The sequence below is a fragment of the Antennarius striatus genome, chromosome 2, assembly GCF_040054535.1.
Source record: "Antennarius striatus isolate MH-2024 chromosome 2, ASM4005453v1, whole genome shotgun sequence".
NCBI lineage: Eukaryota > Metazoa > Chordata > Actinopteri > Lophiiformes > Antennariidae > Antennarius > Antennarius striatus.
The window spans coordinates 26,557,598-26,569,722 of NC_090777.1; the positions used below are offsets into that span (position 1 = coordinate 26,557,598).

Below are 12,125 nucleotides of genomic sequence, written 5' to 3' on the forward strand. Positions count from 1 at the left end.
GCATTCATTCGTCCTGCAACCCTTACTCTGTCACGAGTAAGAGCGAAGTTATTGTCAGGATAATAACCTTAATTATCTTTCATCCACTACAGAGCATTAGACCCAAACTTGGTATTTGAAACTATCTTCTTTCTAAATTATATTTAGATTTTTACTTCAATCATTACGTTTGATTGCACCTTTATTGATTTTAAACATGCTTTACCTAATCAGTACGTAAAGTCATGATAGCATCGTGTTTATATAAAATATGGAATAAATCAGATCAGGAATTGATCCACCACTTTTTTCCCATTTCTCATCTGCTCAACAAATACAGTCCATTTCCTTCTTGAACTCCATTTCTCTCTCACACGTTAATTACAAAGTTTGACTTCTTTATCTACCCTCTTCCTCCCACTCACATTCCAGCTCTGTGCAAGACAACAGAAGAAAAAAAAAGCTCATAAAACTCTGTAAGTAAATACTGTATACCTTGACTGGTTTACTCTTGCAATTTTCTTTTACCTTAGAAACTTATATCAGGTATTTACCTGTATTTCTGTTGTACACAATTACATGGGTACTATAAAATCCAACTGTCTCCGTGCGCGCACGCACACACACACACACACACACACACGCACACACACAGACACACACACACACACACACACGCACGCACACACGCCACACACCCACGCACAGACATGGAATCCAGCAGCCCGGATCTCCTCCTGTCGTCACCGAGAGGAGGCGGGGTGCTAAGACGAGGAGGCAGAAGGTCCTCAGAGGAGCCGGGCATGTTCAAACATATCCAAGCGGACAAAGCCTGCCATCATACACAACGTGAGGTCAGCGCGCAGGCACAGGCTGTGTGTTTACATCGCGTAAATCTGATGTCACAATTTAAAAATCGACACGTTTTCCAGAGGGACGTTTGACACCGAATCACAGGAGAAGATGCGTATTTGGATCCAGTCGGAGACGCACCGCAGCTGAACACTCCTTCGAGGTTTTTCGGCTCCTCGCCTCATCGTGGAACAATGTCTCTCCCTGTCAAAGTGATGAGGGACGGGTTGGTGGAGAAGCGCAGCAGCGGACTCCTCCAGCTGTGGAAGAAGAAGCGCTGCGTCCTCACCGAGGAGGGACTGCGTCTGCACAACTGCAAAAGCGGAGGTGATGCTCCCAGCGCGGCTTGGAGTTCCAAAGCCAAGGAGCTGCGCTTCGAGCGCATGGCCACGGTGGACTGCGTGGAGTACAAGCGTGGGCTGGTGTATTTCACCGTGGTCATGGCCACTGGGAAGGAGATTGACTTTCGGTGTCCTCAGGAAGGAACGGCGTGGAACGCTGAGATCGCGTTGGCGCTGGTGCGCTACAAGAACCTGCAGGCGGTGCGCACCGGACGGAACAGGCACCTGTTCTCGGCACACCTGGGCAGCACCGGGGAGGAAGAGGACCTCTGAATCCGGTAAACGGATGGGACTCATCAAAATGTAGATGAGAATTTAAAGGGCTCCTCTGTTTATTTATTTGTTTAGGCTTCAATCGGAATTTGTTGGATTAAGGAAAACCCTCCCTTTGGTGGAATGACTCTGGTTTATTTCATCAAAATCTACCTAAAATGTAATAATGTAAATCAGTGTCATATATCCGTTCCCCTACCAGTCAATAATTTGTCATCAAATACCCCACAAAAAGTCTCCAAATCGTGCCCCTACTGACCTCTGGGATGCCCTCCTCTTGCGGGTGAAGGGGTGTTAATAGTAACAAGTTGTTGCACTGATTAGATGGAATGAAAGCATCCAGACCCCCCCCAACCCCCACCCCCCAGGGATGTAGGTGAGACGTAACAAGCATATGTTAAAGATTGTTATTAAAACACAACCATCGTATTTAGTTTTTCTAATGTGGAGTGAAAGTGGTGAGAGTTTCTCTTCTTGTGGGCATTCACGCAACAGTTTTGAGAGAACGTAAACTCGCTCTCACTCAAGGTTATAATCTCCACTCGATGTGACAGTCCAAAATAACATCTGCCTGCCTCTCCCTCGCTAGACAGCAAAGTATTTTTAAAAGCATTCACACACACACACACACATACACACACAAACATACGGCCTCCCCCCCGATTTATTTAACTGGCATTCAGACAGTAGTCCATTTGTGGCAACCACAGCCAAACATCTTTCCAGTTTTTCCACATTTAGGACACTTAGTGCCATCGCATGACGTCAGTGTTGCTGACTGAAACTGGTGACTGAAATCTCAAATGAAAGGTTCGTGATCTGTGTGTAAGTCTGAACTATGAGCTCACAGTCAAGGAATCCGCTGCGATGCTTCCTTAAGAGCGCCGCAGTAGTCAAGTTCCCAAATTAACCCGGCAGCCGTGGTAACAGTGAAACCTACTAGGATCTCATTTGGTGTATCGGCATCAGTTTCCACACTGACATTTGAATATTAAAAAAAAAAATTAATCTGCTCTTCTTTTTCCAGCCTTTCTGCTTCTTGAGATGGAACTAATCAAAGTGGAGAAGGGCAAAGGACACCGGATCCCACTGGCTTGATTCTGTGGTGCAAAGCATGATGGGACGACCTGAGCGGCTATCCGCGAATATGGATGAAAAGGACATAGATCAAGAGTGACAGACACACTTCCATGTCTTCCTAAATGAGCTACAGTACTTTTTCATCCGAAGCCAGGAATCTCCCGCAATCGTTGACGAAAGAGTTTTTCCCGTTGTGACCTCGGGTCACCTTGGAGACCTTTGTAAAACGTAAAAAGATGTCATCACTTTTTCAGCCCTTGTGCCTCGATGTTTCAGAAACATCTTCTACTTTGGACGTGATTTTCTAACACTGCTGAAACACGAACCTCTCTGTTTCTTCAGTCTTACTTTTTGGTGGAAAAAAAAAACTTCCTTTCTTGGCTTGTTTTCGAGACAGAATGGCTCTGTGGGGTTTTTTTTTAATGTTTTTTTTTTTTCTAACGCCGAACATGAAGAATAACTATTTAGCTCATATTCATTGCACATTGCACTCTATGTAATTTGCTCAAAAGCGTGTACAGTATTAAAGTTGAAATAAATTCAATAAATTTTTGTCATTAATCCCGAAGTGTTGATGTATTTCATTTGAGTTCAAATATATATATATATATATATATATTCTGTATCTCTCCGTATAAAATCTCTCAGAGCAAAACAGCTGCAACATTTGTGTTCATACCATTAATAGCTCAGCTCATCTGTTTCCAGTTGTGGTGAACCTTGCCTCTAGAGAACACACCCCAGACACACACACACACACATACACGTAAGCTTTGCTCTCCTGCTGTGCTGGAGTCTGACCTTTTTTTTTTTTTTTTGCTCAGAGCTGAGTGGACGACTAATGAGAAGCAGCAAGCCTGAGGCATGTGCTCACAAACATCCGCCCACACACCTAGCTTATGTTCACACTCGCCGTGAAATTCAGCAAGGCCTCAGCAGATTCTCGTTAGTGAGGGCTAGCATATATTGTTCATTCAAACCTCTTGATTTTATATGTGTGTGTGTGTGTGTGGCTGTGGTGTTCAGGGCAAGTCAAGAGTATAAAGGCCTGATTGTGTAGTGACTTCTCTTGTTACGTTGGAAAACCCCAAAGCTACCCATACTGTATGAGTCAGCAAGGGATCAGGAGCGCCGCATGGGGTGGAGCCACCCAGGAATAGATCATATCTTCAGCGTGTGGAGGACAGGTACACACGCTCATGTATGTAAAGGACACTTAAAGAGGTGGTGGTCCTGTGCAGTTGATCCAGTCCCTTCAGAGTGTGTGCTCACACTCCTCAGTGGAATGCCCTGTCTAAACACCATAAACTCTCTCCAGTGTCTGGTTTTCTCAGCAGATAAACAGACATAGTGCGAAGCTCTATTTCACAAACCAAGTCCGAGCACAGGGGCTTATCTGGAGTTGAGTGACTGTTAGTCAGAGCAGCGTTTGCTTGTTTGACACCCATGTTATGACAAACAGGGCAGTCATCGGATTAGTTTATCAGTGTTTGTAAGAAAGCATGTGAGTCCATACACGCTTGGCAAAGACACAGGATCACCCAAAGGAGCCCCCGTCTGCTGTGTGAGTGTGTAACCACTAGAGGTCCGCTTCCCCTTTTGATTGAAGAGAACTGTTTACTGTTAGGTCTTAGCGTGTGTATGAGTGTGTGTGTGTGCGCGTGTGTGTGTGTGTGTGTGTGTGTATGTGTGTGTGTAAGAGTGAGAGAGACAGAGAGTGGCCTCTTTGTGGTTCGGACGTCAACATTTTTGGCAAGTCGTCACATCTTGCATACCTCAATTTACATTTTGATTAGCACACCCCGTGTGTTTTTGGGTGTGTGTTTGAGTGCCATACATTTTTGACTTATATTTGTAACCCAATGAACAAAAAAGTCTTTGGATCGCAATAGAAATATGTGATTACTGACGTCTAGAAGACATCCCCCAGTGAGCCTGAGTGGAAGGCAGTCAGAGACTGCAACATCCTGCGACACCCCTGAATTCAAAATTTTACCCTGACCTACTTTCATAATTGTCGCAGCAATGAATTCTATATTGTACTATGGAGTATGACATTGACCTAGTTTTCCAAAGGTGAAGCTCGTCATCACATTTTTGTGCCTCTGGCTTCCTGAAAATGTTGCTTTTTGTTTTGTGATTTAATCTCATCAGGTTTCAGAAATGTGTACCTAAAAAGGGAAAAAAAAAATTGACCTTGACCTACTTTGTAAAGGTCAAGGTCACCATCTCATTTTTATCCCCTCATTTTATTCCCTTTTCTGCCCGCGTAATGTGCTTTCATCTTCCTATTTGTAAAGGTTGTGAAGATATTTGGTGGACAGACGGACGAACACACAAACACTGACAATTACAACACATCAACGCTTTGTAAAAACCAAGCCTGTGAAATGGTATCATAGAGACCTGGTGGTCCTGATCATTATGGTGTCAGTGATAACAGAACGAACAGGACTTACAGTACAGCAGGTTAATCAAAAGATTATTTCAAGTGCTATATTTAGAAACAAGCAATGGTTTTTGATGGAATGCCAACGTCAGCACATAAATATGCTTTCATAACATTAATTAATTGTGTCATGTTTGCGATGTTATTCGTCTAATTTTAGCCCGCTAGACTGTTAACATTTGTTGATTAGCACTACACACAAAGCAAACAGCTGAGATTGATGGTAATACCGTTCAGCTTAGCCGTACTTGTAAAGTATTTTCAGGTTTGCTCATAGGTCAGAGTACTAGACGATAGGACTGGGAATTTTGACTCGATGTTGACCGTCTACGTCAATACGATTCATTCATTTCTCGAACACCAGGTTAAAATTGCCAATCTTCTCAGCTAAATTCATCTTCTAATCAGGCTGGACGCAGTCTTCCTAGTTTGGATATATTCAGACTATATTCTTCATTCAGTTAACCACTAATTGTATCGAGGTGCCTTTTAAATCTCCCATTTGCGGATCGAATGCCACAGATCTGGTCTTAGTTGTTTTTCCGGTATTTTGCTTTGAAGGTTTACTGTTATGGCTCTGGGGTTTGCAATCCTGTTTTTCCTGTCTTATTTTGTAAATTTATTGTCTAATGCATTATTTTCATCTGTGTTTAATCCAGTTGTTGTTTCATGTGAGCTCCGCTCCTATTGCTCCTTACCTGCCTGCTGTGTGACTGATTATTTTCCAGTTGCCTCCCCCCAGTCTTGTTTTCTTTCTGCTGCCTGGTTCTTACTGTCTCGTTACTCTCTGTGCTGTTGTCAACTTTTCACGTGTTTAAACGCTGTCCCGTGTGTTTCCTTTGTGTTTTATCCGTTTGCTGTGTGTGTCAGCTCCCTGTTTCTGGAGTGGGCCTTGTCTCTGGGTTTTGGTTATTTCAGATTTGAGTTTTTTCCTCTTTATAGACTTCCAGTTATTTCAACAGCTACAAAAACAGCTAAAGTTTTGGAGTTTCTGTTAATAAAACCATCGAGCTGCTATCTCTTATGTTTCTTCTTATGCCTGCATTTGGATCCAGACACTAATATAACATTGCACATATTACACATATTATACATTACTGTTTCACTTCCAGTACATCCCAGTTCTATTTAGTTTCATATCCATTCTCAGACACTCCTGATCAGAAGATACCCCGGCTATCATTTGCCATCTGACTTCATTCTCTCATGTCCGAGGCCAAATCTCGATGCTATAACTGCTGGCACCTGGTTTATCATGAATCTGTGAGAGACAAATGGACGGAGGGATGATTTGGCACAAGGAGAGATGCGGTTGACTAATAATAGCCTCCACTAACAAAAGAGAGAGATACAGAGAGAGAGAGAGAGACAATGGGTGGGGTGGGGGTGCAGTTAAATAGAGGGATACCAAATCGCGGGCATCATCTCCGATTTGTCCACCCTGTCAGCGATTGTCTCATCTTCTGCTCCGACATCGGTAAGGCTCTTTCTTTATTGTGATCTGTTAAACTTTTCATTTGTGTCGTTATGAAAACTTCATTCTGTCAGTACGGAACACAAACTGGATCGCATAAAATTTTGAGACTAATCTGAAAATTAACTTTCAGAGGATTCCTATAATGGAAAAGATATACCTCCTGACTGAGCGATGGGAGTTACTGATTTTATGGTTTTTGGGATAATAATCATTAGAAATGTATTAATGGAAACAGAAATGTTGACAACGCGGCACATTTTACTTTGTCAGCATCCTGATTTTATACTTGGAACAATGGATGCACCAAACCACACACAAGATGATCAATAGAAATACTAATAAAATCCACTCAGTGTGCAAGTCTAGTCCCGACGAGAACTTTCCAAAGCGTTTTGGACTGTTATAAATTGCCAAGTTGGCTGCACTACAGAGGCTCTTATGCATCCATGAGTTACTGGTGGCAAATCCCTGATCCAGACTGGGCGACCCAGAGCACAATCATCCTCCACAGCTGCCCTCAGATGTCCTCTGGTCTATTTGGGGAGACAGCCCACTCTAAATTCCTGTCCCTGAGATAATCCAGAGAAGAGAGATGAGGATGAGAGAACGGAGAGATGGCTATCAGTCTGGAATTTTCCTAATCCACCAGAGCATTATGTACGTTCATCGTGGTGGTTTTACATGACGCCATTGTCAAACTGAATAGTGAAGCAGGTGATGGACAGGAAGAAAGAAACGGTGAGATAAGGTGAGACAAAAGATGCTTAAGAGTTAAAAATCAGTTGTCAATTTGACTAACAGCGGAGGAGCTGGGGGGGTGGGGGGTGGACTAATGCAATGACAGACACGAGAGCAGTGAGTTCAGTCACTTTAAAGAGAGAATTACTTTTAAAGACACCAGAAAATACATTCAGTATCTTTTTCAACACTTTTTTCCTATTATGTCAAACTCGTCCACCCATTAATGTACTACTTTTCATCTCTCTGATTCAACTATATACCTTATTTATAGGCAACTATTTACTCATTTATCTACTGTTAATTACTTTCTACCCATTGCTTTTAATGCCTACTGCAAAATTTAGAGTCATCAGTCCTCTGACCTGCTAAATGCATGGATGGATGGTTGGATTGATGGTTGTATAGAAGGTTGGTAAAATAGGTTGAAACAGTTTGTTAAGGTCGTTGATAATATAAAGAATTGCATCTGACACCAAAGCTACACAAATGGGTTCAGAACAATCAAATCTTATATCTGTATGAGGCGTTTGTGAATTTATACCGGTCCTTAAAGATATCCGGTTGTGACTGGATCACCCAAAATACTTGTTAATGCCAAGTGTAGAAGGATCTTTGACAGGTGTTCTCTCTGTATACACTGTTTATATCTATGTTTTTTGTGTTTCTCCAGTCAGATCCCTTCAGCAGGATGCCTGAACATTTGTAAGTGTCTCTATTAAACTATTTACATACACAGACATGAACAAGAAAAACATTTCAAAACTTTGCAATTGTTCTTTAGTGTTTCCTATTTTTCATTCTTTTCGCTTCTCTTACAGGCCAGAGGTAAAATTAGTATATTAATGCAAAACACATTTCACAATTCCAATGTACATGATTTCAGACATTTCAAGTACGAATATTTTAACTACTTTGGCAATGTTCTGAATTATTTTCTAGAGGAAACCAAAGATATCAGCTTCAAGGAAGCTGATGTTAAAGGTAAGAGGTGCTTGATTTATTTATTAATGTAATGAGAAGGTTTGACCAGAAGGAGGCAGCAGAGATCATATTCGTGTTGACTGTGCTGTTTTGTATCCCAGAGAGGAACTCTAGTCTGGTGTCTATTCAAAAAGCTTTTGAGGTTTTGATTACATTAAAAAAATATGTAAATCTGATTTGTATGAGTATTTACTAGAAAAGCAACAGAACATTCATTCATGATCATATTTTATATCAATTTGCACTCTTGCAGAGTCTGATGGTGGCAAAGGCCAAGGAGGAGTTGGAGCAGGAGGCCCTGGTAAAAGAGGAGGAGAAACAGAGGTATCTGGCAGAAAGGGCTCCTCCACTGAGAACCAGTGGTATGAACCTTCAGCAGCTACAGGTAACAAGACTAAAAAGTCTTTGAATTCTGCCTAGTCCTTCTTCACTCCCTACACCAGTTTCATTCATAGTAATCTAAATCCTAGAATATCCTAAGTGAGCTCCATCTCCCTTCTTGTAGTGGCAGTTGTTGATCCAGGCTATTTAATATGGAAACTTTTTTTGAAGTGTGCCACATTCAGTCAATTCTATCAAATTCAAGGATTTCAGTATGCTAAACTTTGTTTATTTGTGTACTGAATGCACAGGATCTCTGCAGAGAGCTCCATGTCAAAGTAGATGTGGTGGATGAAGAGCGATATGACATTGAAGCTAAAGTCATGCTCAACACACGTGAGGTATGACTTACTTGGTCTACGAGCAGAACTGTTTCAAATAGAAAATCCAAGCCGAGCAGTAATTACTGTTCAATTCTTTATCACTGGTAGATTAAAGACCTGAACATCAAGGTGTTGGACCTCAGGGGGAAATTCAAGAGGCCTAATCTTCGACGTGTTCGTGTGTCTGCTGACGCCATCCTTCGCTCTCTGCTGGGCTCCAAGCACAAAGTCTCCATGGATCTCCGGGCCAACCTGAAGTCTGTCAAGAAAGAGGACACTGAGAAGGTGTGTACCTATGAAAAAAAAAAAGATTGAGAACACAATCATACCTGTCAGAGATGTACATCTTCCTGAGGGCACAAGGATCACCACCGTGAAGTTTCAGGTGCATGAAAATGATGTCAAGCTTCACTGAATATAAAAAATGCACCTAATTGTGGGATTATGGGTGTGTTTGAGATTCTGAGGAGTAGGCTGGTGCAGGGTGGCGACCATGTGTTTATCATAGGAGGTAAAGTACACAAGACAATAGTCCTATTGTACACAGAAGAGAAGTTGTTGTGGCCGATACTGCTCTCCAGTCAGTCCATGAGTGTGTGCGTGCGCGCGTGTGTGTGTGTGTGTGTGTGTGTGTGTGTGTGTGTGTGTGTATGTGTGCAGGTTAGCAGCTCCTGTGTTGTATCTGTGTGCGTTTTCTGACACGACCCGTCACTGACATGTGTGAACCAGTTCCATCAGTATTTTTTACACACATATTCTCAGAGTGAATTCCCAGGTGACATCGTGGATCCAAAAAGTTTAGATCCACCAACATATAAAGATTTAGTGAATGGGTGGTTCTTAAAAACCAAACAAAGACTGTTCTCCTTCTCTCACGCCAGAATGAATGAATGAACCATCGCTCACACCTTCTAACCTTCTCACTCACACCTTCTAACCATTTCCTCTCCCTGTGCAGAAGAGGCCAGTTGAGGACAGTGACTGGAGGAAGAACGTGGAAGCCATGTCCGGGATGGAGGGAAGGAAGAAGATGTTTGATGCGGCTAAGGGTCCTGCCCAGTAAAACTAGAGCATTCTGGGGCGGTGTCACTTTCGTGACACTACTCCTACATCTAAATGTAGGAGTAATGTGTATGCTCCTGTATGCTCCTGCCATGGAGGTGTGAAATGCCCTCTTCATTCAGAACTGATGTCTTTTTCATTTGTGATATATTATTCAGTTTAACCTGAACCAGGAAAATTTTGGATAATATTTGTACTGCAATGTCAAAAATAGATCTTGTATTTCTACAGGAGTGGAAACTAAATTTGCCAACACGCAACATCGTATTACAGTTTAGAATAATATGACCTGGTCAAACGGCATCTTATTTTTGCTTGGCGACATCCTGTTAGCACATCCTGTGGTGTTAACAAGTGATTTGTACCCCATCAGTGACATTTATATGAAAATAAAACACCCAAAACATGCCTCTTTTATGATGTACAACATTCAAAGTTGTTCTTAATGAAGACTGGCTGTAAATAAATTAGTTTAAAAAATAAATAAATAAATAAATATATATATATATATATATATATATATATATATATATATATATATATATATATATATATATTTAAAGTCTTCTTAGAATCCCCAGTCCATTCTGGCAAAAATATTGAAACAACTGTTGAATTTATTGCCCAGAGTTTCTGTACAGGTATCCAAATCCCACGCTGGATTAAATGAAGCTGTGTCGAAAGTTGAGATGGTAGGATTATCTTTTGGCACACAGAAGTTTATCCCTGTCATTCGCGCCTCTCACAGATGCTCATTCTTTCTTTCCCGTTGTCATTCTCTGGGCCTGTCAATCATGATATCAGCTGTTCTCATCAGCTGGTCTTTATTTTTGACCTATCACCGTGCTGTTTCTTTCTTTCTTTCTTTCTTTCTTTTTTTCTGAGAAGAGTCATCAGCCACCACCACCACCACCACCAGTGTCAGGAGTCCATTGGTGCTGGATTCTCTCTGTGTTTCCTCTCACCTTCAAAAACATGCTATTTAAATGAACTGATCACACTAAACTGACCATAGTTGTGAGCGTGGAGCCCTGTGATACGCTGGCGACACATCTGAGGTGTACCCCGCATCTTGCCTGTAGTCGGCTGGGGTAGGTTCCAGCAACACCCGCGAGCCACAAGGCGGAAAAGCAGATGAAGACAAGAAACATATGGTCGTCTCATCTTCATGAAAATGGATGGATGAGTCCGCTATATTAAACACTCACTCATTCATTTGGTTGTCTGACTGATTTGTAATCACTTTGTTGATCCACTGACTTTTCACTGAACACCATCAATAGTTAGCGGATCAATTTCTGCTTCTTGTTCTGCATTAGCAGGTTTAGAAACTCAGGTTCTACGAAATGTTCCTCCCACACTGAAACACATTTCTGCTGATACGCTCACATTTGCCAGCTGCTGTAAAGATCCCTCATCATCAACTGCCTGTTTTACATGCTCATAAAACCATGCCTGAGAAGTTCTTCTGTAATGGTGTTTTACTCAGTGTCACCTAATCAGATGAATGCAAATTACAAATGATAAAAGTCTTCACTAAATATGAGAAACGATCTGGAAAGAGAACAAATGCCAAACTATATCTCTAATCCAGCTGTAATAGTAGGTCACTTTGTTTCCTGTGGCCTTCTGGTCTGTGCAAAATATAACAGGGAAAGGTGTGGTATACGGAAGGTGCAGGGTTTGTGTGTGTGTGTGTGTGTGTGTGTGTGTGTGTGTGTGTGTGTGTGTGTGTGTGTGTGTGTGTGTGTGTGTGTGTGTGTGTGTGTGTGTGTGTGTGTTTGACTGAGCCTCAACCGGGGTCAGAGTCTGACACAATGAGCTCCAGTGAAAGGTGTGTCCTCACACACACAAAACCAACAGCATTAATCACGCTGTAAGGAGAGCCACAGTGCAATGAGACATCAGAACTCGCTCTGACAGTCATGCATGAAGAGTTATGTGAATTTTATGATCTGTGAATAGATCATTTCATACTGTAGTGATCCAGGTCATCATTTTTTTTCATCTAAAGTTTATTGTTAACCTCTGAAATACATCATAATTACATGATCACGTCCCCATCAGATTCACCAACACATCAGTGTTGATCTGGATCCAGGTATTATTCCAGATCTGTGCTAACCGTGTTAGTTGTCAAATCTTACATATCTCATCTTCATCCTGCAGGTAACAGCCAGAAGTAA

The 12,125-nt window shown here is 41.9% G+C and overlaps 2 protein-coding genes across 5 annotated transcripts; both read left to right on the forward strand.

Annotated features, from left to right (window-relative positions):
- The first annotated feature begins 776 nt into the window (after positions 1–776).
- phlda3 (pleckstrin homology-like domain, family A, member 3) lies at positions 777–3,268 on the forward strand. The gene is made up of 2 exons (XM_068327912.1): positions 777–1,450; positions 2,473–3,268. Exon 1 carries the CDS (start codon positions 1,026–1,028, stop codon positions 1,443–1,445), a length of 420 nt encoding a protein of 139 aa, XP_068184013.1. The 5' UTR covers positions 777–1,025; the 3' UTR covers positions 1,446–1,450; positions 2,473–3,268.
- Positions 3,269–6,335: 3,067 nt separating this feature from the next.
- tnni1a (troponin I type 1a (skeletal, slow)) lies at positions 6,336–10,347 on the forward strand. 4 transcript variants are annotated; one of them, XM_068327871.1, is made up of 7 exons: positions 6,336–6,451; positions 7,863–8,017; positions 8,132–8,173; positions 8,427–8,558; positions 8,806–8,895; positions 8,986–9,162; positions 9,836–10,347. In XM_068327871.1, exons 2-7 carry the CDS (start codon positions 7,931–7,933, stop codon positions 9,938–9,940), a joined length of 633 nt encoding a protein of 210 aa, XP_068183972.1. In that variant the 5' UTR covers positions 6,336–6,451; positions 7,863–7,930; the 3' UTR covers positions 9,941–10,347. The 4 variants fall into 4 exon arrangements, with proteins under 4 accessions (XP_068183972.1, XP_068183965.1, XP_068183982.1 ...); XM_068327864.1 differs by having other exon boundaries at positions 6,401–8,017; XM_068327881.1 differs by having other exon boundaries at positions 6,405–7,894; positions 8,011–8,173.
- Positions 10,348–12,125: the final 1,778 nt, after the last annotated feature.

Bases quoted from the DNA above. Each gene is read 5' to 3' on its own strand.
- phlda3 (XM_068327912.1), top strand. From the start codon at position 1,026: ATGTCTCTCCCTGTCAAAGTGATGAGGGACGGGTTGGTGGAGAAGCGC.
- tnni1a (XM_068327871.1), top strand. From the start codon at position 7,931: ATGAACAAGAAAAACATTTCAAAACTTTGCAATTGTTCTTTAGTGTTT. The intron at 8,018-8,131 runs GTAAAATTAGTA...ATTATTTTCTAG, and splicing joins GCTTCTCTTACAGGCCAGAG to AGGAAACCAAAGATATCAGC. The intron at 8,174-8,426 runs GTAAGAGGTGCT...GCACTCTTGCAG, and splicing joins CAAGGAAGCTGATGTTAAAG to AGTCTGATGGTGGCAAAGGC.